At 32.5% G+C, this 27,573-nt stretch overlaps 1 protein-coding gene across 2 annotated transcripts in view; it reads left to right on the top strand.

Annotated features, from left to right (window-relative positions):
- Positions 1-27,573, top strand: part of DPYD (dihydropyrimidine dehydrogenase) — a 793,664-nt gene that overhangs the window by 192,754 nt on the left and 573,337 nt on the right. For both annotated transcript variants that reach the window (XM_045801716.2, XM_045801717.2), the window contains one exon: positions 21,303-21,464. In XM_045801716.2, the coding sequence (XP_045657672.2) occupies positions 21,303-21,464 (162 nt within the window). The remainder of the gene's footprint in view (positions 1-21,302; positions 21,465-27,573) is intronic.

The raw sequence follows: 27,573 nt of genomic DNA, 5'->3' as shown, positions 1-27,573 counted from the left end.
CCCACCTGTTGCCGTAAAATGGTGCTCAAGAGAACACAGCTTTTAAAAACTCTGTTACGCTTTTAGAGGGTAAACAAGCAGAGTAAAATACGCCATTTGGCTTAAATAAATAGTTCTGAATTCATGTGTCAATTTCATTTACAGTTGAGATGCTGATATTTGAGTAATGTGAAAAATGTATTTTTCTAGAACGGAGTGAATTCAAATTTTTACAACTACTTTATAGTATGGGTCTGTGTCATTTAGGGTGTTAATCTGAGTGGGTCTTCTGGTAGAGAGTAAAGGACTCTACTTCAAATTAGCTCATCCCTAAGTCATAAAATACTGTTTCCTGTATATTAATTTTATCTTTTTAAAACTTGATAAGATAGTATTGTTATGCTTTATTAGTTAATATTGGATTAGATTTATTCACATTTTTGCCGATTTTCTTCATTTTTTTTTTCCTTTTCATATCTTTTTTTTTTTTTTTTTCATTTTGGAATTGCCATGGGAAAGTGGTTTACTTTTGCTTGTGCTGATGCTATTGGAAAATAAACAGAAACCTATTTATTGCTAATTTGAGTGTTCTATGTCTTTGGAGGCGGACTGTTTTAAAGATCTTTATATCTTTAGTGTTCAACTAAACAGTGATTTATCTAAGTTTGGATTTCTTTTTTTTAAGATTTTATTTATTTATTTGAGAGAGTGAGTGAGAGAGTGCGTGAGCAGGGGCAGAGGGGGGAGCAGACTCCCCGCTGAGCAGGGAGCCCAATGTGGGACTTGATCCCCATCCCAGGACCCTGGGATCATGACCTGAGCTGAAGGCAGATGCTTAACCGACTGAGCCACTAAGGTGCCCCTAAGTTTGGATTTCTTTTTGTTTATCCTACTTAGTTCTTGAATTTGTACATTGATGACTTTCACCATTTGGGGGAATTTCTCATTGACTCTCTATCATATGCCTATGGAACTCTTATTAGATATATGTTAAACCTTTTTTACTTTATTCTCCATGACTGTTAATTTATCTTTTATGGTTTTTGTATTTTTAAAAACTCTGCTAGCTTTTAATTCATTTTCCAAGCCTGTCCTTAAATATATAAAAATACTAATTTTCATACTCTGGGAGTTCCACTAAAGTTCTGTCTGGTTATATTGTTGGTAGTGTCTACTGGTTCCACTCATCGTGCTTTTTTTCCTCATATGTTTATTTATTTATTTACTCTGCTTTTCTTTGAAGCTTTATATGTAGAAATTCTGTGGGGAGTGCAATGAATACATTTTTCTTTACAAGGGATTTTTATCTGCTGTATTCTCAGAGGACCTGAAAATGGGATCCAGTATGCACCTGGTTTAGCAAATACCTTTAAGATGATTCCACTTATTTTTCTGTCTTATTGCCTTGTCATTTTCAGTCTTGGACATGACAGCTCATGAATGCACTCATGATGACTTTTTAAAAATATTTTACCTATAATTTTACCTTTTAAAATCTACTCTTACAGCAGATAATTATTTCTCAATACATGTGGAAAAGTGCAATAATTATTTAAGATCCAGTGGGTAGTCTAAATTGAAACCCAGATTAGCAAATACTGAATTAGTAATTGGGAATCTATATGGTAGAAAGAAACCTTTGTAAAATAAGACAAAAAGAAATTTGCCACATTAGATCTTAAACTCACAGTAAATCTTATATAATCAACATGTAGTATTGGTACAGGAATACACATTTTCTGGAGCAGATGAAAGTCTGTAAAGAGAACCAACTAAATATAAAAACATAATATATAATGAAGAGTGCATTTCAATTCAGTGGAAAATGATGGGTTCTTTTTTTTTTTAAAGATTTTATTTATTTATTTGACAGAGAGAGACAGCCAGAGAGAGGGAACACAAGCAGGGGGAGTGGGAGAGGAAGAAGCAGGCTCCTAGTGGAGGAGCCTGATGTGGGGCTTGATCCCAGAACGCTGGGATCATGCCCTGAGCTGAAGGCAGATGCTTAACGACTGCGCCACCCAGGCGCCCCAATGATGGGTTCTTTGAAAAATTGTTCAGGTATAATTTTGAACTTACTTTTAGAACCCCTCATTAGGCCATGTAACATAAATTTTAAATGGACTAACTTTTAAATATTAAAAAATATTTTAAAATAATTTGGAAGCTATAATTATGTGAGAATAAATTTTACTACACACTTTTTTAAATAAAAGCTAACCCAACTTGAAACGAAGTGATTTTTTTTTTTTTTTTGCCATGCTTTACTTGTTATCAAATTGTTCCTGGATATTAAAATAATAAACTAATGCAGTATACTCATAGGCAAAAGTCACAAACATTACACAAGAGGTAATGAAACAATTAATAACCATATTAGAGATGTCTTACTTCCATATTAGCCAGAAATATGTAAATCAAAGGATGGGACACCACTTTTCTCTCATCAGATTGTTGAAGTTAAGAAGTTTAATAACTTCCTATGCTATTCAACTGGAAGGAAACAATAAGCATCACACAGTAGAAATATATTTGTAAATTACAAATATATATACCATTGTGCCAACAGTGCTTTATTATGTGCTCTTCCTAGAAAAATAAAAATACCACCATGTAATGGTATATGTTCACTATATTTTATTGTAGCAATTGTATCATTTGAAGTATCAAATACCTGAGACAACTCTAATGCCCATCATTATGAAAATTGCTAAGTCTGTTTATATTATTATGTATTGTATATTAGTTATTACATTTTAATATTTATATTATGGAATGTTCTGAGGCTCTTCTTAAAAATATATTATTATTTATTGACCTAGAGGGGTATCTCTATTAAGTGAAGAAAGAGTATGTTGCATATTAGTATGAATTACATATTATCTTTAAAAAAAATTGATTTTTATATAAGGAAATATGACATAGAAGGATATAATTTAACTTTACTTTCCTCAGTTGGTTGAGGTTGAAGGAGGGGTGAAGAGAAGTTATTAATATTTTTCTTAGAAATCTCCATATTACTTTACTTCTACAATGAGTATGTATATTTTTAAATAATAAGTTAAAGTCACTAGTAACATAATATAATAAAGGAGAGAGGTTACAGAGTAACATGTGAAAGGCTGTATTCTGTTTTTATTTTGGTGTTAAGAGTGAAGGACCCAGACTTCCTTTTTTTTTTCTCTAAATGACTAATAATTTCAAATCTGCTGAATAATATATTTTCCACTGTCGTAAAATGCCACATTTATCATATATTTAATTCCATATTTATTTAGGTATATTTCAAACCCTCTATTTGTCCTACCAATCTATCTTTGACAGGACCAAGGTGTTTTAATTACTGTACTGTGTAATATACCTTATCATTGACTAAAGCCATTTCCCTAATACTATATTTATTTTCAGAATATTTTAACTTCTGTCTCCATATAAAACTAAAATGAAAAAAAGCTGTACAAAATAATTATTGAACACTGTATCCAGACTATAATAAAATATTAATTTTAAAATTATTAATGCAAATGTATGCCCATTTTGCCTCATTCATTTATCAGTTGATATAACATTAACTGAATATTCCAGAATTTAGTCGTTAATTTTAACATATAACTTCTTAGTGTTGAATCTGGCAAATGATAGCATACTAAATTTACTAGAGTTAAAGGACTGGAATATTATTTTCACAATGTCCCATCTTCTTTAATGTATTCTGCTGAAAAAGATAAATGGATGTTACATTGTCTATTGAATCATTAATGCTTATGCAAAATCTATCTTGTTTCTGTTTTGTAATATATACCTTTGGGCCTTTAAAAGGTTACATTTTTACTTTTAATCACAGCTAATACAATATGTAATAGGAACTGCTTTTCTTTATATTTGTTTCAAAAGATGAACGTTTAGTTCTGGAGAACCTTCTGTAACTCAAACCACTGTTAGTCAATTTATTACAAAATGTAAGTGATATAAATCTTAAAAGTAATGTCAGTATAACTAAACGATGAAAGATTTCCATTATACAACTTAAGCCAATTTTATATGAAACAAGTAATACCACATTGTTCGTGGTTGTATGTTATGTATGGACACATTTAAACATATGCCTTTGTTAATATTTTTTAGAACTTATTTAAAAAATAGAACAAGTATCTAGTTTTATATATGCATGTGAAAATTAAACTGGAGTCACAACTTTTTTCTTTAGTATAATCAAGACAAAAGAAAATCTGTATAAACACATAAGATACTGGTTAGAATTTTTTTTATATAAATAGGTAAAAATAAATGTAACAGAATCTGGATGAATGGAATTTTAATCTACCTAGCTATCTCATTGTATAGAAAGGAAATTTAAAACCTATCAAGGCTAAGTGATTTATCCCAGATCCCATAACTACTTGATAGAATAACTAAATTTTCTTGATGTTTTTCTAGTGTGCTTTTGTCCACATCATGCTACACAATCTATATGAGTAACATTATGTATATTATGAGTCATTATTAAAATAAAAAGTATATAAAATGCAAATGTAAAATATATATGTAAAATAGTAAACATAGGATATAAAATATAGAAGATATTATAGTTATATATACATATAAGCAACATATTTTCTATCACGACAATTTTGTAAGTGCTATTAACATCTTAAATGGTGGGTTAAATGTATAACACAGTAGACTTCATATTTTTAAAAATTTTTTATTTAAATTCAATTTAGTTAACATATACTGTATAAATAGTTTCAGGGGTAGAATTTAGTGATTCATCAGTTGTGTATAACACCCAGTGCTCATTATATTAAATGCCCTCCTTAATGCCCTTCTCCTGATTATCCTATCCCCCCATCCACCTCCCCTCCAGCAATAGTAAACTTCATATTAAGAAAACTTGGATTTAGTTTTCTGAAAACTGGTAATTGAAAAATTTAGGTAAATTATTATAATCAAAACTAGTTTTACTTTTGAAAGTGGTAGTGGGTTTAAATTAATACACTTGGAATGGAGAGTTTTCTGGTAAATTTATTTGTACCCATTGTACAAATAGTGACTGACAGCTGGTTTTATGAGCCACAATATAATAATGCAGTATGGTAGACACTGCAGCACCCTATCAATTAGGAAATCTCACATTCTTGTCAGTGAAGAGCAAACCCTTGCAAAATAATCTGACTTTATTTTGTTTGCAAAGAAGAAAATAGGAGTGTTATAGTCTAGTTCTAATAGCATAAACAATGAAATTTTGTCTTTACAACTAATTATCTTATACGTATAATTTTTTACAAGTCACTGGATTTGTTGTTTTAAATCTTGCTTGAGATAAGATTATTTAGTTACTTTTCTTTGTATAGTTTTTGCTTAATTCTTGCTGTCTTTCTTATCCTGCTTCCTAACATGAATTTTCTTTAATATTACAATCTTAAACTCTTAGGATTAACATTATAAGAAAACCTTTTTTAGCTAGAAAAAGCCTAGGGGGAATGTGGTGCAGACTTAAATTTATTAAGTCTTTTCTATGCAATGTACTAGGTATGCTATCTGTGTCAAATTAAAAAAAAATAGTGTAAATATGACTAGTTGAGAAGGAATTTTAATCTGCGTTTTTCAGGTGATGAAACTGAGGTTAAGAGATACTAAATTTTACCCCAGTATGATATAAGCAGAATTAAATCCAGAAGTGTATGTCTCTGAAGCCTGGGTGCATGCACCTGTGTGCACCTTCACATGTATTTCCTAGTTCAGCATCTCAAAATCAGATAAAAAAAAAATTATTTTCTACAAGAATAATTCTTTTCCTTAAACAATTTTAGTTCTAAAAGTCTAATCATATTGTGCAAAACTTTTCTAAAACCAGACAAACCTATTCTGTACCCATTTTTTCCCAGAAGAGAGAATACTGAGAGGGCGGGAGTTTTTGTGTGTTCTGTTAATGATAGGTTCCCACTCTCCCTTGCCAAATGTGTGAAGACCAGTGGATTGTTTACTGAGAGATGGTGACAGCTTGACAGTGTTCCCTGTGCCTATACTTTCTGTATGTGCTATTAGGGACATTTTCTATTAAATTAATGTACATTAGCACACTCACCATTAGACAGCTCAATCTAGAAGTATAAGTAATGTTAATTCACCCTTCTCACATTTGCAAACTTATTGGACATTCCCAAGTATTTTTTAAATGCAGCAGATTGGAGTTTATCTTAGAAGGGTGCTTCCATCTGTGAAAACTCTCATTGGAAAAAGCAAGAACACTTTAAAATAAATCCACCAGCTGTTTTGATAATGTTGTGGTGATAGGAAGGCCTGAATATAATAGGACTATTGGTTAAATTTGTTATAACATATGAGATGATAGCTGGCTTGTGAGTTTTTCGTGTTTCTTGATAATGACTTTAAAACTATTAAATTGTAGAGAGATGACACTAATGCAATTTAAAGTTGTAACTTTAAAAATAAAAACCAGAGAATAAAAGTTGAAGTTGTCTTAGAATTAACCCACACGCAAATGGCACATGTTGTAGCTTTGAACAAGCTTTTAAAAACCCCAATGAGTAATAGAAAATTCAGCACCTGAAAAATATGGGTACATTAATGGACTAGAGAACATTCAATGCATGTTCTTTTGTGTTGATATAAAAAAACAAACATATCAAAGATCAATTTGTGTTTTAGATTTTTGTTTAAAGAAGGAGTAAAAGTCCTCAAAAAACAAATCTGTACACAAAAGATCGGATATCTAATTTTTATCCCTCCTAACATAACCCTGTACATTTTTCTTCACACAATAGAAGACTAAAATACTTGTGAGTGATTGAATAACCTGAAGAAACCGGGTGAAGTGATTGTGTATTTTCTAGAAGGAGACTGCTGGGGTGTCTTTAAAGTACACTTCTAAATTTAAATTTTATAGCCTTTGCTTTTAGAAAGGTTTAAAAACTCGCAGAATAGGAGGCAAACCTCTTGTTTAGAAGGAGAACTCAAGAAATCTCTCCACTTACTATGAGAGAAAAAAAAATTGATATTGATCTCGACGTTCTTGATGGGAACAGTTGAGGAGGTGTTCCCTTTCTAATAGGTTTCTGAATGTCTTTGACTCTGAGTACCCAGCTTCCTACACAGTAGAGTTATCTACCATTTCTTCAGTTATTTGTGAGAGGTAGAGTGCAAAGGTGATTTCTGAATCATTGCTTGATGTTGGCTCAGACCATTTTCGAAACCATGTTTGTGTATTCTGTGGTACATGCTAATGCGCTCCATTTTTAAAAAATTTATCATCGTGTCTTCTTCACTTTCCCTGTTTTTCCACTCTCCTTCTGAGAGTTTCCACAGCATTTATACAGTAATCTTCCCAGTTAGTCCTTTAATACTAGCACCTTTCCATTAAGAAGCTTCAGTTAGATACTAAGCCCCTAGATTGGAAGTCAGATTTTTCCATAATTTGTTCCAAGCACATTAAAAATATATCTTCTAATCATCATTTCCTAAATGAATCAATGAACATTTCTAGCCAATTGCCCAAGTCATTATGCCAAGACATATTCTGAAGTTTCTTGATTATTTACTCATGTCAATCCAGGATAACTTGGATGCCATTCCCTCTCATCTCTTAGTCCTATCACTTCAGAAACACTTTGATTACTACTCATTTAAAGCAGATTCAGAACCTCGTCCTGAAGCGACTTTTCACTCTGATACCAAAACATCTTGATGTCAGGGAGGGTTCCTTTCCTTTCCTTTCCTTTCCTTACCTTTCCTTTCCTTTCCTTTCCTTTCCTTTCCTTTCCTTTCCTTTCCTTTCCTTTCCTTTCCTTTCCTTTCCTTTCCTTCCCTTCCCTTCCCTTCCCTTCCCTTCCCTTCCCTTCCCTTCCCTTCCCTTCCCTCCCCTCCCCTCCCCTTCCCTTCCCCTCCCCTCCCTTCCCTTCCCTTCCCTTCCCCTCCCTTCCCCTCCTTTCTTTAATTCCATTGAGCTTTTATTTAAACAACATTCAGTAATTCTCAGTAATTTTTTTAAGAGTCATAGTCTCCTACAATTTTATTTTGGTGTAAGAGTTATACTTGGAATCATAAGATTGTTGAAGAAATACTAGACAGTTTTATTGTCAGTGATATGTTGTGATAGATCAAGACTTGTAGTTTGACGACTATAGCAAATCATGAGCCCTAAGTGTAATTCTAAATGTTTTATTTATTTATTTATTTATTTATTTATTTATTTATTTATTTATTTTTATTATTTTTTAACCATGTATCTCTTATGTCACCTTTTTAGGTGCAATCTTGAAACTCGATTTGGGCCTCATAAGATAATCAGTATTCTTGTGGAAAGATCCTTAGTTGTTTAATTAGATTATATTTCTGTGCTACCTCCTTCCCCCAAATATCCTTAAAAGTAATCTACAGTTGATATTTTTTTCCTCATGATAGTGTCTTTATGTTACAAGAAGACTTCTAATTATGCAATTGGATTTTTTAGACAGTGTGTCAGTCATTAAATATTTACTAATCAATCACATCAAATGTTCCAATGATGTCAAGTAAGAGGAGAAAAGAATAGTGAAAATGACTTCGAGATTTTCTCTAGCAATGATTAACTGCTTATTTGCATGTGCTGAGCGAGGGGATCAATGGGCTTAAGTAGGAACAAAGGATGTTTGCTAAGGAATAGACTGATAATTTAAAGTTAATAATTGTTCACTGTGACCATTATTAAGTAAAATGATTCAAGACCAGAAAATAAGGCCAAGGAAATAAGTCTGTATCTATTTACTATTATCATACTAAAGCATTTTTAAATAAATGCATGGTGACACTTAAGTATTATTTAATTTTGAAGGAAAAAGAACTATTGGTTGACTAGCTATTCAATATTAATTAAAAGTTCAGACCGTGAGTACAACATCCATTCACGATAAAACCCACAACAAGTGTATTTAGAGGGAACATACCTCAACGTAATAAAGACCTTGTATGAAAAATCCACAGCTAGCATCATCCTCAATGGAGAAAAACTGAGAACTTCTCCCCTAAGTTCAGGAACAAGGCAAGGATGTCCACTCTCACCACTTTTATTCAACATAGTACTGGAAGTCCTAGCTACAGAAATCAGGCAAGAAAAAGGAATAAAGGCATCCACATTGATAAGGAAGAAGTCAAACTTCCACTGTTTGCAGATGACATGATACTATATGTAGGAAGCCATAAAAACTCCACCAAAAAACTACTAGAACTGATAAATGAATTCAGTAAAGTCAAGGGATACAAATTCAAAATACAGAAATCCATTGCATTTCTATACACTAATAATGAAGCACAATAGACAAATTAGGAAAAACTCCCATTTATAATTACACCAAAAATAATAAAATACTTAGAAATAAACTTAACAAGGGGGTGAAAGACCTATAATCTAAAAAATATAAAACATTGATGAAAGAAACTAGATGACACAAACAATGGAAAAACATTATATGCTCATGGATTGGAAGAAGAAATATTGTTAAAATGCTGATACTATGCGGGGCGCCTGGGTGGCGCAGTTGTTGAGCGTCTGCCTTTGGCTCAGGGCGTGATCCTAGCATTCTGGGATCGAGCCCCATATCAGGCTCCTCCTCTAAGAGCCTGCTTCTTCCTCTCCCACTCCCCCTGCTTGTGTTCCCTCTTTCGCTGGCTGTCTCTCTCTGCCAAATAAATAAATAAATAAAATCTTTAAAAAAAAATGCTGATACTACCCAAAGCAATATACAGATTTAATGTAATCCCTAATGTAATAGACACAGCATTTTCATAGAACTAGGACACACAATTCTAAAATTTGTGTGGGATCACAAAGATCCCAGATAACCAAAGAAATCTTGAGAAAGAAGAACAAAGCTGGAGGTATCACAATTCAGTATTTTAAGTTATATTACAAAGATGTATTCTTTAAAAAATTTAAAGTTTTTATTTAAATTCCAGTTAGTTAACATACAGTGTAATATTAGTTTCAGGTGTACAATTTAGTGATTCAGCACTTCCCATACAATACCTGGTGCTCATCACAAGTGCACTCCTTAATCCCCGTCACCAATTTAACCCATCTCCCCACCACCTCCCCTCTGGTAACCATCAGTTTATTCTCTATAATTAAGAGTCTGTTTCTTGGTTTGCTTCTCTGTCTCTCTCTCTATCCCTTTGTTAGTGTGTTTCTTAAGTTCCACATGTGAGTGAAAGCATATGGTATTTATCTCTCTCACTGATTTATTTCACTTAACATAATACTCTCTAGCTATACCCACGTTGTTGCAAATGGCAAGGTTTCATTATTTTTATGGCTGAGTAATATTCCATTCTGCGTGTGTGTGTGTGTGTGTGTGTGTGTGTGTGTGTGTGTGTGTCTACAAACACCATATCTTCTTTCTCCATCACTTCATGGACACCTGGGCTGTGTCCATAAATTGGCTTATGTAGAGATGATGTTGCTATAAACATCAGGGTACATGTATCCCTTTGAATTAGTATTTTTTTTTCCTTTGGGTAAGTACCTAGTAGTGTAATTGCTGGGTCATAGGGTATTTCTATTTTTAGCTTTTTTAGGAACCTCCATACTGTTTTCCAGAGCGCATGCACTAGTTTGCATTCCTACCAACAGTGCAAGAGGGTTCCCCTTTCTCCACATCCTTGCCAACACCTATTGTTTCTTGTGTTGTTGATTTCAGCCATTCTGACAGATGTGAGGTGGCATCTCCTTGTGGTTTTGATTCGTATTTCCCTGATGAGGAGTGATGTTGAGCATCTTTTCATGTGTCTGTTGGCCATCTGGATGTCTTTGGAAAAATTTCTCTTCCTATCTTCTGCACATTTTTTAATGGGATTATTCATTTTTTGGGTGTTGAGATTTCTAAATTCTTTATAGATTTTGGATACTAACCCTTTATCAGATATGCCATTTGCAAATATCTTCTCTCATTTTGTAGATTGCCTTTAGTTTTGCTGATTGTTTCCTTCTGTGCAGAAGCTTTTTATTTTGATGAAGTCCTAATAGTCTACTTTTGATTTTCTTTCCCTTGACTCACGAGACCTATCTAGTAAATAGTTGCTATGGCCGATGTTAAAGAGGTTACTGCTGTGTTCTTCTCTAAGATTTTAATGGTTTCAGGTCTCATTTTTAGATCTTTCATCCATTTTGAATTTATTTTTGTATATGGTGTAAGAAAGTGGTCCAGTTTTTTTTTTTTTTTAAGATTTTATTTATTTATTTGACAGAGAGAGAGACAGAGAAAGAGAGCACAAGCAGGGTGAGCAACAGAGGGAGAGGGAGAAACAGGCTCCCCACTGAGCAGGGAGCCTGATGTGGGGCTCGATCCCAGGACCCTGGAATCAGGACCTGAGCTGAAGGCAGACACTTGATTGACTGAGCTATCCAGACACCCCTGGTCCAGTTTCATTCTTCTGCATCTTGCTGTCCAGTTTTCCCAATACTATTTGTTGAAGAAACTCTTTTTTTTTCCATTGGATAGTCTTTCCTGCTTTAACAAAGATTAATTGACCAAAAAGTTGTTTGTTCATTACTGGATTTTCTATACTGTTCTATTGATCTGTGTGTCTGTTTTTGTGTCAGTACCATACTTTCTTGATCACTACAGCTTTGTAGTATAGCTTAAAGTCCGGAATTGTGATGAGTGCAGCTTTGCTTTCCTTTTTCAAGATTGCTTTGGCTATTCAGGGTCTTTTGTGGTTCCATACACATTTTAGGATTGTTTGATATAGTTCTGTGAAAAAAGCTGGTGGTATTTTGATAGGGATTGCATTAAATGTGTAGATTGCTTTGGGTAGTATAGACATTTTAACAATATTTATTCTTGGAATCCATGAGCATGGAATATTTTTCCATTTTTTGTGTCATCTTCAGTTTCTTTCATTAGTGTTTTTTAGTTTTCAGAGTACAGTTCTTTTCACCTCTTTGGTTATGTTTATCCCTAGGTATCTTAAGGTTTTTGGTGCAGTTGTAAGTGGAATTGATTCCTTGATTTCTCTTAGTGCTACTTCATTACTGGTGTATAGAAATGCAACAGATTTCTGTACATTGATTTTGTATCCTGCAATGTTGCTGAATTTGTGTATCAGTTGTAACAATTCTCTGGTGGAGTCTTTTGGGTTTTCTTTATAGAGTATCATGTCATGGACAAACAGTGAAAGTTTGACTTCTTCCTTGCCAATTTGGATGCCTTTTATTTCTTTTTGTTGTCTGATTGCTGAGACTAGGACTTTCAGTACTATGTTAAATGACAGTGGTAAGAATGGACATACCTATCTTGTTTCTGACCACAGAGGAAAAGATCTCAGTTTTTCCCAATCGAGGATGATATTAGCTGTGGGTTTTTCATTTAATGCCTTTATTATATTTAGGTATTCCCTCTAACCCTACTTGTTGATAGTTTTTATTGTGCATGAATGTTGTAACCTGTCAAATGCTTTTTCTGAATCTACAGGAAGGATCATATGGTTCTTAAGCTTTCTTTTATTAATGCAGAGTATTACATTGATTTATTTGTAAATATTGAACACCCTTGCAGCCCAGGAATAAATCCCATTTTATCTTGGTGAATGGTTCTCTTAATGTACTGTGGTTTGCTACTTGTTTTATTGAGAATTTTTATATACATGTTCATTAGGGATAATGGCCTGTAATTCTCTTTTTTTAGTAGAGTCTTTGTCTGGTTTTGGTATTAGGGTAATGCTGGCCTCATAGAATGAATGTGGAAATTTTTGTTCCATTTCTGTATTTTGAAATAGTTTGAGAAGAATAGGTATTAACTCTTCTTTAAATGCTTGGTCAAACTCCCCTGTGAAGCCATCTCGCCCGGGACTTTTGTTTCTTGGGAGATTTTTGATTACTGATTCAGTTTCTTTGTTGGTTATTGATATGTTCAAGTTTTCTATTTCTTCCTGTTTCGGTTTTGGTAGTTTTATATGTTTTGTCCATTTCTTCTAGGTTGTCCAATTTGTTGGCATATAGATTTTCATAATATTCCTTATAACTGTTTGTATTTTTGTGTTGTTGGTTGTCATTTCTCCTCTCTCATTTGTGATTTTATTTAATTGGGTCCTTTCTCTTTTTGATAAGTCTGGCTAGGGGGTTTATCAACTTTATTAATTTCTTCAAAACACCAGCTCCTTGTTTCATTGATCTGTTCTCTATTATTTTTGTTGTTGTTGTTTGTTTTTTATTTTCTGTATCATTTATTTATGCTCTGATCTTCAATATTTCCCTTCTTCTGCTGGCTTTAGGCTTCATTTGTTGTTCTTTTTTCTAGCTCTTTTAGGTGCAAGGTTAGTTTGTTTATTTGAGACTTTTCTTACTTCTTGAGGTAGGCCTGTATTGCTTTATACTTCCTTCTTAGAATCGCTTTTATTGCATCCCAAAGGTTTTGGACCATCATGTTTTATTTCCATGTATTTATTTTTTATTTCATCTTTGATTTTCTGGTTGAGCATTCATCGTTCAGTAGCATGTTGTTTAACGTTCCTGTTTTTGTGGTCTTCCCAAATTTTTTCTTGTAGTTGATTTCACGTTTCATTGTGTTGTGATCAGAAAATTTGCATGGGGGGGCACCTGGGTGGCTCATTCAGTTAGGTGTCTGACTCTTGACTTCAGCATAGGTCATGATCTCAGGGTCATGAAATTGAGCCCTGTGTCAGGTTCTGTGCTGGGCTTGGAGCCCACTTAAGATTCTCTCTCTCCCCCTTCCTTTCCCTCTCCCACTCACATACAATCCCTCTCTCTTTCTCTCATCTTTCTCTCTCTCAAAAAAAAAAAAAAAGAAAGAAAGAAAGAAAGATAGAAAAAGAAAAGAAAAAAATATGCATGATATTATCTCAATATTTTTGTACTTCTTGAGACTTGATTTGTGAACTATTACGTGATCTATTCTGGAGAATGTTCCATATGCACTTGAAGAGAATGTATATTCTGCTGCTTTAGGATAAAATGTTTTGATTATATCTGTTAAGTCCATTTGGTCTAGTGTGTCATTGTTTCCTGGTTAATTTTCTGCTTAGATATTCTGCACATCGATGTAAGTGGGGTGTTGAAGTCCCCTACTATTATTGTATTATTAACAATGAGTTCCTTTATGTTTATTATTAATCGTTTTATATATTTGGGTGCTCCCATCTGAAGGCATAAATATTTACAATTTTTATATCTTCTTGTTGGATATATAAATTCTTTATATATTTTGGATACTAACTCTTTATCAGATATGTCTATTGCAAATACTTTCTTCCATTCAGTTGGTTGTCTTTTAGTTTTGTTGGTTGTTTCCTTTGTTGTGCAGAAACTTTATATTCGATGTAGGTCCATTAGTTTATTTTTTCTGTTGTTTCCTTTGCTTCAGGAGACATATCTAAAAAGATGTTGTTAGGGCTGATGTCAGAGAAATTATTTCCTGTGCTCTTTTCTATGATTTTTATGGTTTTAGGCCTCACATTTAGTACCTTAATCCATTTTGAGCTTATTTTTGTGTACGGTGTAAGAAAATGGTCCTGTTTCATTCCTTTGCATACGGCTGTCCAGTTTTCCCAACACCATTTGTTGAAGAGCCTGTGTTTTTCTCATTATATATTCTTGCCTCCTTTGTTGAAGATTCATTGACCATAGAATTGTGAGTTTATTTCTGTTTTCTTTTTTTATTCTGTTCCATTTATCTATGTGTTTATTTTTTTGCCACTACCATACCATTTTGATTACTGCAGCTTTTTCTCCCTAGGCAAGGGAAGCAATCTGATTGCAATCTTATTGAAATAGTTCTTTACTGGGGCACCTGGGTGGCTCAGTCATTAAGCATCTGCCTTCAGCTCAGGGCGTGATCCCAGGGTCCTGGGATTGAGCCCTGCATCGGGCTCCCTGCTCCACTGGGAGCCTGCTTCTCCGTCTCCCACTCCCCCTGCTTGTGTTCCCTCTCTTGATGGCTGTCTCTCTCTCTGTCAAATAAATAAATAAAATCTTAAAAAAAAAAGTAGTTCTTTATTAAATTCCCCATGTAATTTCTAGTCCTGTAAGTGTACTTTTAAAAATAAATCACCTTTATTGAGATTAAATTCATATTCCATACAATTTGCCAATGTAAAGTGTACTTTTCAGTGATGGTGAGTAGATGTTCGGAAGCGCAACCATAACTACAGGCAAATTGAGCATATGCTTATCATCCCAAAATGAAATTTTATACCCCCTCCCAAGCAGCCATTTTCCAGTTTTTCTCAGACTCCCAGGCATAGGCAACTACCATCCTACTGTCTGTTTCTTTACTTTTGCCTGTTCTGGATATTTTCATTAAATGAAAATGAAATATGTGGTCTTTTGTGAATGGCTTCTTTCACTTAGCATAATGTTTTCAAAGTTCAGCTATGTTATAGCACATATCATTATTTATTTTTATTTCTAAATAATATCTGATTATATGGATATACCACTTTTTTTTTGCTCTTCATCAGAGATGGGCATTTAGGTTGTTTCTACATTTTAGCTATTAGGAGTACACTGCTTTGAACACTAATGTATAAGGTTTTACATGGACATATGTTGTAAATTTTCTTGGGTGTACACTAAAGAGTGAAATTTCTGAATCATATGGTTAACTCTATTTTTAACCTTGTGAGGAACTGCCAAACTATTTTTCAAAGTACTGACATCATTTTCAATCCCATCAGCAAGGTATGATTGTTCCAATTTCTCCACATCCTTGTCAACATTTTTATTGTCTGTCTTTTTTTTTTTTTTTTTCACTTAAAATATTATCTGGGGCGCCTGGGTGGCGCAGTCGTTAAGCGTCTGCATTCTGCTCAGGGCGTGATCCCGGCGTTCTGGGATCGAGCCCCACATCAGGCTCCTCTGCTAGGAGCCTGCTTCTTCCTCTCCCACTCCCCCTGCTTGTGTTCCCTCTCTCGCTGGCTATCTCTGTCAAATAAATAAATAAAATCTTTAAAAAAATTATTTATTTTTTAAATGTTTGAAAAAATTTTTTCCTCACATCTTTTTTTTCAAGTTTTTATTTAAATTCTAGTTAGTTAATATACAGCGTAATATTAGTTTCAGGAGTAGAATCTTAGTGATTCATCACTTACATATAAGATCCAGTGCTCATTTCAACAAGTGTCCTCCTTAATACCTATCACCCATTTAGCCCCTCTCCTGTCTACCTCCCCTCCAGCAACCCTGTGTAGTCTCTATAATTAAGAGTTTCTTATGGTTTGCCTTTCTCTCTCTCTTTTTTCCCTTTCCCCTTTGTTCATCTGCTCTGTTTCTTTCTTTCTTTTTTTTTTAATCTGTTTTATTTCTTAAATTCCACAGGTAAGTGAAGTCATATGATATCTGTCTTTCTCTGACTGACTTATTTCCCTTAGTGTAATACACTCTGGCTCCATCCACGTCTTTGCAAATGGCAATATTTCATTCTTTTTGATGGCTGAATAATATTCCATTGTATATATTATGATGTCTTTTTCACTGTAGCCAGCCAAATGGGTTAAGAAGTGGTATCTCGTTATTTTGACTAGCGTTTCTCTGATAGCTAATAATGTTTAGCAACACTTCTTATGCTTATTGGACATTTGTATATTTTTGGAGAAATGTTCATACTAATGCATTGTTCATTTTTTAATTGATTGTCTTTTTATTAGTGAGTTAGAAGTCTCCTTCATATATTTTAGATGAAAATTTCTTACCATATATGATTTTTCCCTGTTCTGTGGGTTGCCTTTTAACTTTCTTCATGGTGTTCTTTGTAGCTCAGAAGTTTTTAATTCTGATGAAATCCAGTTCATCTGTTTTTTTTTTGTGTGTGTGTGTGTGTTGTTGCTTGTGCTTTTGTTGTTATGGCTAAAACCCATTGTCTAATCCAAGGTCTTGAAAATTTATTCCTATGTTGTCATCTAAGAGTTTTATAGATTTATCTCTAACATTTAGATCTATAATCTATTGTTAGTTAATTTTTATGTATGCTGTGAAATAGAGATCAACTCAATCCTTTTGCTTATGGACATTTAGTCACCACATCATTTCTTAAGGAGAATATTCTTTCTTTATAGAATTGTCTTGGAACTCTTGCCAGAAAACCAATTGAACATAAAAATGAGGGCTCCATCTAGACTGTCAATTCTGTTTTATTGGTCTGATGTGTGTTATTATGCCGGTACCACACTGTCTTGATTACTGTAACTTCATAATAAGTTTTGACATCAGGAAATGTGGTTCTTCCATCTTTGTTCTTATTTTTCACAGCTATTTTGCCTATTCTGGTTCTGGGTCTCTTAGTTTTTAGTATGAATTTTAGAGTCAGTATGCCAATTTTTGCAAAGAAATCTGCTATGATATTGATAGGGATTGCACTGAAGCTGTAGATAAATTTGGGAAGTATCGTTATCCTAATAATCAGCCTTCTAATTCAGAATCACAAGCTGTCTTTCCATTTATCTAGGTCTTCTTAAGTTTCATTCAGTAATGGTCTGTTTTTAGAACATATGTTTTACACATTTGTATAAATGTAGTCTAGTTTGTATTTTGATCCTCTTAGAATTATTTTTTTATTTCATTTTTGTTTTGTTCATTGTTTTATACATTGTGTGTAGAAATAATTTGACTATTGTATATTGATTGATCTTATGCCCCCATGCTGGCTACACTCATTATTAGTGCTGTATTAGTCAGGGTTCTGCATAGAAACAGAATATATATATATATATATATATATATATATATATATATATATATATATATATATATATATCCCAACTCAACCAGACAGGCTCCAAAAGGGACAAATTTTCTTCCTGTCACCTTTTCTTATGCTATTCAGGTCCTTAGTGGGTTGACTGATATCCACCTAGTTGAGTGATAATTGGGGAAGGCAATCTACTTTGGTGAGTCCACCAATTTAAATACTAATCTCATATGGAAATGTCATCATGTATCCACCCAAAAATAATGTTTAATGTGGGCACCCCATGGCACAGTCAAGTTGACATATAAAATTTTTAGTGGATTTTGGAATTTTCTATATACAAGATCACTTCATCTATAAGTAGAAATAGTTTTACTTATTACTTTCCAATTTGAATTGCTTTTACTTCTTTTGTTTGCCACATTACTTGGATAAAACCTACAGTACTGTGCTGGATAGATGTGCATCGCTGTATTGTTCCTGAAGCTAAGGAGAAAGCTTTCAGTTTTCAGCATAAAGTAAGATGTTAGTTGCGGTTTTTAAATAGATGTCCTTTATTAACCTCTAAAACAAATTAATGGCTTTCCATTTGTGGTCTGTTGTGAATTTTTATCATGAGAGGTATTGGATTTTGCCAAATACTTTTCTGCATTTTTTGAAATGATCGTCTGATTTTTGTCCTTTATTCTTTTGATGCAGTGTACTATATTAATTGATTTAGGGGATGAAAAAACAATCCTACATTCCTGAGATAAATTTCATATGTATATTTTGGAAGTGTTTGTGAAGAATTGGCATAGATTGTTAAATACTTTGTAGAATTCAGCATTTAAGCCATGTCAGCCTCAAATGCTCCTTGAATCACCTTTACGATCTTAATGATTCCTTATACACTAATGAGTCAAGTAAAATCTTTGATACATGCTCCTTCTCTATGTGTAAGGGAATCCTGTGTTAACTTTTGAAAAGTATACTTTGACAACATAGTGCTTTACTGTTGTCCTTTATCAGTGACACTAACAAAGACTTTCACAAAGTCAATGACAAATAGGACCAAATTTGAAGAAGGGAAGAGATTAATCTTGAGTTAAGATAAAAAGACTTTTACCTTATAATAACTTTTCATTGAATTGATGGAAAGATCAAAACTAAGGGAAATATACAAAAAAATCATCTAATAGGATGCCTGGGTGTCTCAGTTGGTTAAGCATTGGCCTCCTGCTTAGGTCATGATCCCAAGGTCCTGGGATCAAGTCCCACATGGGGCTCCCTGCTCAGTGGGTAGCCTGCTTCTCCCTCTGCCTGCTGCTCCCCCTGCTTGTGCTCTCTCTCTCTCTGACAAATAAGTAAATAAAATCTTTTTTAAAAATCATCCAATAAAATAAAAAGTGTAATTAAAGAGCTAGCTACATGCTCTCCAATTTATACTGAAAAGAACTGTGTGTGTTTTACATCAAGATACATATTGTATTTGAAAAATAATGATGTAACTAAATTTTATAACCTATTCAGTATTGAACAGTATTCTTTAGTGTTAGAGTGTATCCTGGTCCTTATGAGTATGTGGTCATATGTATGGCTTTGAATCCTGGTGCTGCCACTTTATATGCTCTATGATCCTTTGGCAAATTATTTATCCTTCCTACCCCAGTTTCCTTATTTATAAGTTGAATTTAATAACACATTCCTATTAGGTATTCAGAAAATATGTAATGAAGAACCATTCTTATGTGTTAGACATTACTGTTGGTTGCTAAGGAGACACAATGAATAAGACAAATACTGTTAAACCACCATGAATACTATTAAAACCATGCATTAAGATCTATTTTTAAATGTTTTATTCAGTAATAGAATGCCAGTTTGATTCTTTTTAAATAGATCACAGTATTCTGGTTATATTTTGAATTGTTTCATCTATTTTGTTTGTTCTTTTTCTAAATTTTCATGAGGATTATTTTCAAGTCTTTTTCTGCCAACTCCAATTTCTGTATCAGACCTGTGGGTCCACTTGATTGATTCATTTTTTTCACTGATTATCAGGCATTTAATTCTGTCTGGTCTTATGCTTAGAAATTTTTGATTGGGTGCTGGATATTTTATATAAGATGATTGATGATAAAGATTAAATAAAGGTCTGGCAAACTGCTGGTAATGTACTAAAGAGTCAAGAAATAGTTAAGGTTATTTTTGTTGTTTATTATCAATAGTCTGTAGTCTCTAGGAATTTATATTTATGATTGAGGTCAGTCATGGAAGCAATGGGTGTGTTTTCAAACACCTTCAAAAGTATTGTAAACAAAAGCTAAAGGAGAAATAAATACGTTAGTTTCGTACCATTAACTGCATTCTACCATCTCTTCTTTAAAACATTTTTTATAGCAGTTTTGTATTTACAGGAAAGTTGTGAAGGTAGTAAAAAGAATCCCTATGTAGACCTGCACATTATTTTCTCTATTAATATCTGATATTATTGTAGCGCATTTATTACAATTAATGAAACATTATTTTTGTATTATTACTAAGTAAAGTCTAGGCTTTCTTCAGATTTCCTTAGTTTTTACATAATGCCTTTTTTTCCTTATCTAAGATCCTGTCCAGAATAGCATATGACGTTTAGTTGTTACATTTCCTTAGGGTTTTCTTGAGTTTTGTATTTTCTCAAAATTATCCTTATTTTTGATGTACTTGACAGTTTTGAGGAATACTGGTTAGGTCCAGTTCTTACTTTCAATTAGAGAAAAAATTATTCCCCAAATATTCAAGTTATTCATTCTTAGTCAACAATGATAAAATTGTACAATGTATGAACAAGTTTGGTTCTAAAAACTCTTGATAAAATGAGTAGGGTTTTAAGTTATTCTTTAATAATCAAATATGTAGAAGGAAGTAATGAGAGGTGAGCATGTCAAGGTCTCATCCAGGGGTGCTGTATAATGAGTTTTATCTGCACCTTTGGTTAATAGTATGTAATGGAAAGATGATAATCAACACAGAGTTATATATATGTGTGTGTGTGTGTGTGGAGATATACATACATATATATATATATATAGTCTATATATATAGACTATATATATATATATATATATATACATATATATATACATATATATATATACATATATATATATATATAGTCTCTCTGGACAAGCCAGATGAAAAAAAGGGAAAGAAGGTCCTAGATGCTTTTAATTTTGTTAAATGGAGGATAACTTGAGTTTAACCTTTTTGTTTGATTGTTTTTTAATGTTTTAAGATTTAAAATTTTAAGTTTTTTCAATCTACCTAACTTACCTTTGTTAAAAATGAAAAGAATAATTCTTGTCAGGGTATAGTTAATGCCTTGTGAAAGAAGAATATTTACAGAACATTTATACTTTAAATTTCAATTTTCCAGAATTGATTAATTGTTCATTTATTAATATACCATATATTGAATATTCCTGTATGTCAGTTACTCTACTAGTTACTACTTGAAGCTTTCTAATGGTAAACATTATTGTAACCTCTCTTATACATATCTTAATCTTCCAACTCAATTACCTAATAAAAAATTGGGTCATATTTTGAATGTTTAAGGTGAATAGCTGCATAATAAAATTTTATTTTACTTTATTTTTGTAGAACTATTACGGAGCTGCTAAGATGATTTTTTCTGACAACCCTCTTGGTCTGACCTGTGGAATGGTATGTCCAACTTCTGATCTTTGTGTAGGTGGATGCAATTTGTATGCCACTGAAGAGGGACCAATTAATATTGGTGGATTGCAGCAGTTTGCTACCGAGGTATGTAAGCTGTACATATTGGTTTGTTTTTGTTTTGTTTTGTTTTGTTTTTTGCCCACCCCTAAAGTACAATAACCTTAAAGTAACTTTAATTCTTGGTGCTCTTTTGATAGCCAACATTTTTAACATAATACACAACTAACATGTTTTATGCCATAAATAATATTTTTATTCAACAAGGGCTACAAAAATTAAACTTCATAAAACCCTATATCAAATTAATTGAAATCCCAGGAAGTCATTAAAATATTAAGTGAAATTTACATAAATTAGAGGGTCTGAAAAAAAAATTATTCGTTAACTATACATTGAAGTGCGCCAAGGGGACCCCATTATAAAAAGGCTATCTTGCCTAACTGATTCTTTTTCCTGAAATTCTCTTTAACCTTTACATCTTGAAGTAATACATCAGCATTATTTTGTGATTTTTTTTCTTTTAGTAATAGAGGTTAGAGAATTTTCAAAAACGCTTACACTAAATAATATTCTTTAAAATTAAATTTTATAAACTTTTAGAATAGGAACAAATGTGTTATTTGGATACAAATTTATAATAAAATGAAAGCATTTAATCACACAAGTTTGATTCATAGCTTTCTCTTTTATGAATACTTTGTCAGTGACTGATACTCTGGGACATCTTATGCTCTCTCGTGTTCCCTCTGGAGTCAACTACCAGGTTATTTCCTATGTATCATTTAAATGATCAACTTATATCAAGGTTACAGTAAGATTGTATAGTCCTTGTGGTCCAGTTGGCTAGAAGGCCAAATTAAATGCCTGTCAACAGTAGATTTTTACTTAATGACTTCCCTATCTGGTTTTGTCAGCTCAAACACAATGTATTCTTTCCTTTTAGGATCCTTCCTGTAACATCCCTCAAGATTAAGTCTCACTTTGCTCTTAGTAATAAATCAAGGTTATTCCTTCTCTGCTTTCTGACAAGTTAATTCTAAGCAAGGGCTCCTAGGAATGAGAGAATAGAAACAATTTGATGTTGTGAGTTGTTGCAATAAATAATTGGATTTCATTTCTTTTCTTACCAAATTCTAAATTGCATTAGGCTTACCTGACCATTGTAAGGTATGATTTTTACAACCTGGGAAAATCCTTACTTGATGGAGAAGATTAACTTGAATTCTTCATCTTTCTTTGGGGACTCATTGCTTCTTCATTATAGCTTGCAAGGATGCAGTAACTGAAAGGGCATACAATATGTGTATGAACTAACACTGCATTTCAAAACAAAATGAGTTAAAATAACAATATTACTTTGTCGGTGATCTGGATGATAGACACCATTCCTCTGAGAAATCTCACTTGTTGATTTAAATTGAAGTATAATTGACAAACATTATTACAATAGTTTCAGGTGTGCAACATAGTGATTCAGCATTTCCATACATTGTGAAATGATAATTATAAGTCTAGTTACCACCTGTCACCATACAAAGTTAATGCAATATTATTGACTATATTCCCCATGCTGTACATTACATCCCAATGACTTATTTATTTTATAACTAGAAGTTTTTATTCTTGATCCCCTTTACCTATCCCCTACTCAGCACCCCTTTGCTCTGGCAACCGTTAGTCTCTTCTCTGTATCTATAAGTCTGGGTTTTGTTTCATTGTTTGTTCTGTTTTTTTTAGATTCCACATGTAAGTGAAATCATGTGGTGTATGTCTTTCTCCATCACACTTATTTAACTTGATATAATACTCTCACGGTCCATCCATGTTGTAGCAAATAACAAGATTTCATTCTTTTGTATGCCTAAGTAGTATTCCATTGTATATACATGTTACAGTTTCTTCTACACCAACCTGTTGATGGACACATAGGTTGTTTCCATATCTTGGCTGTTATAAATAATATTGCAATGAACATAAGGGTGCGTATCTTTTTGCATTAGTATTTTAATTTTCTTTGGATACTCAATAGTTGATTTGCTTGATCATATGGTAACTCTATTTTTTAGTTTTTTGAGGAACCTCCATAATGTTTTTCACAGTGGCTGCACCAATTTATATCCCCACTAATAGTGTGCAAGATTACCTTTTCTACACCTCTTTGCTGATACTTGTTATTTTTTTTCTCTTTTTGATAAGGCCATTCTGACATTAGTAAGGTGATATCTCATTGTGGTTGATTTTCATTTTATTCATGATTAGTGATATTGAACATCTTTTCATATGCTTTTTGGCCATCTGAATGTCTTCTTTGGAAAAAAAATGTCTATTCAGATCCTCTGCTTATTTATTTAACTGGATTGTTTGGGTTTTTGTTGTTGTTGTTGTTATTGAGTTAAAGAACTTAATGTATATTCTTTATATAATGTGTTCTTTATATATTTTGGATATTAATCCCTTATTGGATGTATGATTTACAAATATCTTCTCCCACTAGGTAGGTTTTTTTTTTCATTTTGTTGATTATTTTGTCTATGCAACTTTTTAGTTGGATGTAGTTCCATTTGCCCATTCATTTACTTTATTTTTGCTTTTGTTTCCTTTGTCTTTAGAGTCAAATCTAAAAATGCATCATGAATACTAATGGCTAAGAGCTTGCCACCTATATTTTCTTGTAGGGGTTTTATGGTTTTAGGTCTTGCATTCAAGTATTTAATCCATTTTGAGTTTATTTTTAATATGGTATAAGAAAATGGTCCAGTTTCATTTTTTTGCATGTAGCTGTCCCATTTTCCCAGTACCTTTTATTGAAGAGACGGTCTCTTTCCCATTGTATATTTTTACCTCCTTTGTCATAGATTAATTGACTTTATATGTGTGGGTTTATTTTGGGGCTCTCTATTATGTTCTGTTGATGTGTGTGTCTGGTTTCATCCCAATATCATTGTATTTTGATTGCTATAGCTTTGTAGTATAGTTTAAAATCAAGGAGTGTGATACTTCCGGCTTTGTACTTATTTCTTAAGATTGTTTTGCTATTTGAAGTCTTTTGTGGTTTTGTATTAATTTTAGAATTATTCTAGTTTTATAAAAAATACCATTGGAGTTTTGACAGAGATTGTATTGAGTCTCTAGATTGTTTTGGGTAATATGGACATTTTAACAATATTCTTCCAATCCATGAACAAGGAATATCTTTCTGTTTGTGTCTTCTTCAATTTCTTTCATTAATGTCTTACAGTTTTCAATGTACAGGTATTTCACCTCCTTGGTTAAATATATTTTTAGGTATTATTCTTTTTGGTGGGATTGTGAATAGGACTGTTTTTTGTCATTTCTTTTTCTGATAATTTGTTGTTTATATAAACAACAGATTTTTCTATATTGATTTTGTATCTTGGAACTTTATTGAATTCATTTATTAGTTCTAACAGTTTTTTGTTGGAATCTTTAGTGTTTTCTATATATAGTATCAAATATTCTGCAAATAGTAGCAGTTCTACTTCTTTCTTTCCAGTTTGGATACTTTCTATTTATCTTTCTTGCTTGATTGTTGTGGATTGGATTTCCAATACTAAGTTTGATAAAAGTGGGGAGAGTGAACATCTTGCCTTGTTCCTGGTCTTAGAGGAAAAGCTTTCATGTTTACATGATTCAGTATGATGTTATCTATGGGCTTGTCATATACGATCTTTATTATGCTGAGGTACATTCCTTCTATACTGACTTTGTTGAGAGTTTTTTTTCCTAAATGGATACAGAATTTTATCAGATAATTTGCATTTATTGAGGTGATTATATGAGTTTTATTTTTTAGTTTGTTAATGTGATGTATTTCATTGATTGATTTGTGGATGTGGAACCATCCTTGCATTTCTTGAATAAATCCCACTTGATCAGGTACATGATCCTTTCAATGTATAGTTGAATTCAATTTGCCAGTATTTTGTTAAGGATATTTGCACCTATGCTCATCATGGATAACAACCTGTAATGTTTTCTTTGTGTATATCCTTGTCTGGTTTGGGTATCAGCGTAATGGCCATCTCCTAAAATGAATTTGGAAGCCTTTTTTCTTCTCTTCAATTTTGTGGGAAGAGATTAGGGAAAATATGTATTAAAGCTTTGCATGTTTTGTAGGATTAACCAATTAAGCCATCTGGTCCTGGACTTTTGTTTTTTTGGGGAGATTTCTGATTTCTGACTCAATCTCCTTTCTATTAATTGGTCTATGCAGATTTTCTGTTTCTTCATGATTCAGTCTTAGAAGTTTATAAGTTTCTATGAATGTATCCTTTTCTTCTAGTTTGTCTGTTTTGTTGGCATACAGTTTTCAAAGTAGTCTCTCATGATCTTTGTTTCTGTGGCATCAGTTGAAAACTTCTCTTTCATTTCTGATTTTATTTATCTCTATCTTTGGTGAGTCTAAATAAAGCCTTGTCAGTTTTGTCCATCTTTTTAAAAAATCAGATCTAGTTTCACCGATCTTTTCTATTGCCTTTTTTTAGTTTCTATTTCATTTACTACTACTCTGATCTTTATCATTTCCTTCTTCCTAATAACTTTGGGCTTTGTTTGTTCTTATTTTTGTAATTTCTTTAGACATAAAAATTGTCAGAGATTTTTCTTGTTTCTTGAGGTAGTCCTGTATGGTCGTGAACTTCCTTCTTAGAACCACTTTTGAGGCATCTTGTAGATTTTGGTATGCTGTATTTCTTTTTTCATTTGCTCTAGGTATTTTTTAAAAATTTCTCCTTGTTTTTTCTATGACCCAGTAGTTTTTTGGTATCATATTGTTTAATTTCCATGTATTTGTATTTTTTCTAGTTTTCTTCTTGTAATTGATTTCTAGTTTCATACCATTGTGGTTCAAAAAGATGCTTGATATAATTTCAGTCTTCTTTAATTTATTGAGACTTATTTTGTGCCTAGCTTGATGCATCCTGGAGAATGTCCTGTGTACATATGAGAAGAATGTGTATTGTGCTGCTGTTGGATGTAATGTTTTATAGATATCTATCTATTAAGTCCATCTGGTCTAATGTATCATGAAGACTGATGTTTCCTTACTATTTTTCTGTTTAGATGATCTATCTATTGATGTAAGTGGAGTGTTAAAGTATGCTACTGTTATTTTATTGCTGCAGATCTCTCTTATTCGGACTGTTAATGCTTGCTTTACATATTTTCGTGCTTCTCTGTTGGATGCATATATATTTATGAATGTTATGTCTTTTTGCTGGATTGACCCCTTTCTTATTGTGTAGTACCCCTCTTTGTCTTTTATTACAGTCTTTGTTATAAAGTCTTTTTTTTTTTTTTTCTGATATGACTATAGCTATACCAGCTTTCTTTTTATTTACTTGGAATATCTTTTTTTATACTTTCAGTCCATGTGTCCTTACTTCTGAAGTGAGTCTCTCATAGGCAATATAAAGCTGTGTCTCGTTTTTTACCCAGTCATCCACTTCATGTCTTTTGATTGGAGAATTTAGTCCACTTACATTTAAAGTGTTTATGATAGGTATGTACTTATTGCTATTGATTTTATTATTTTTTTAGGTTGTTTATGTATTTCCTCTCTGTATCTTTTTTCTACTCTTTCTCTCCTTTGTGGTTTGTTGATTTCCTTTAATGTTATGTTTAGATTACTTTCTCATTTCCTTTTGTGTATTTATTCTACATTTTTGATTTGTGGTTATTTTAATGTTCACATATATCACCCTGTGTATATTACAATTGTTTTAAGTTGATATCAAAGTAAATTTGACACATTCCAAAACTCTACATTTTTACTTTCCCAGCACATTTTAAATTTTTATTGTCACATTTTACATATTTTTGTGTATTAATTATTGTATTTTTAAAATTTTACTACTTTAATATTTTAACCATAGTAGATATATAAGGGATCACTCTACTATCTTTAATATATTTACCTTTCCCAGTGAGATTTTTACTTTTGTATGTTTTCCTGTTATTAGTTAGTGTCATTTCTTTTTAGCTTGAAGAAGTTCCTTTAACATTTCTTATAAGGCTAGTTTAATAATGCTGGGTTTTTTAGCTTTTGTTTGTATGGAAAACTATCTCTCTCTCTCTCTCTCTCTCTCAATTCTGAATGATAACCTTGCTGGGTAGAGTATTCTTGGTTAGAAGTTTTTCTTTTTGTCACTTTGAATTTCATGTCACTTCTTTT

This window comes from Ursus americanus, chromosome 12, assembly GCF_024610735.1.
Source record: "Ursus americanus isolate L20-20 chromosome 12, mUrsAme1.1.p, whole genome shotgun sequence".
Lineage (NCBI taxonomy): Eukaryota > Metazoa > Chordata > Mammalia > Carnivora > Ursidae > Ursus > Ursus americanus.
Note: the sequence above shows the minus strand (reverse complement) of the source record. Positions and strands in the feature narration are given on the sequence as shown.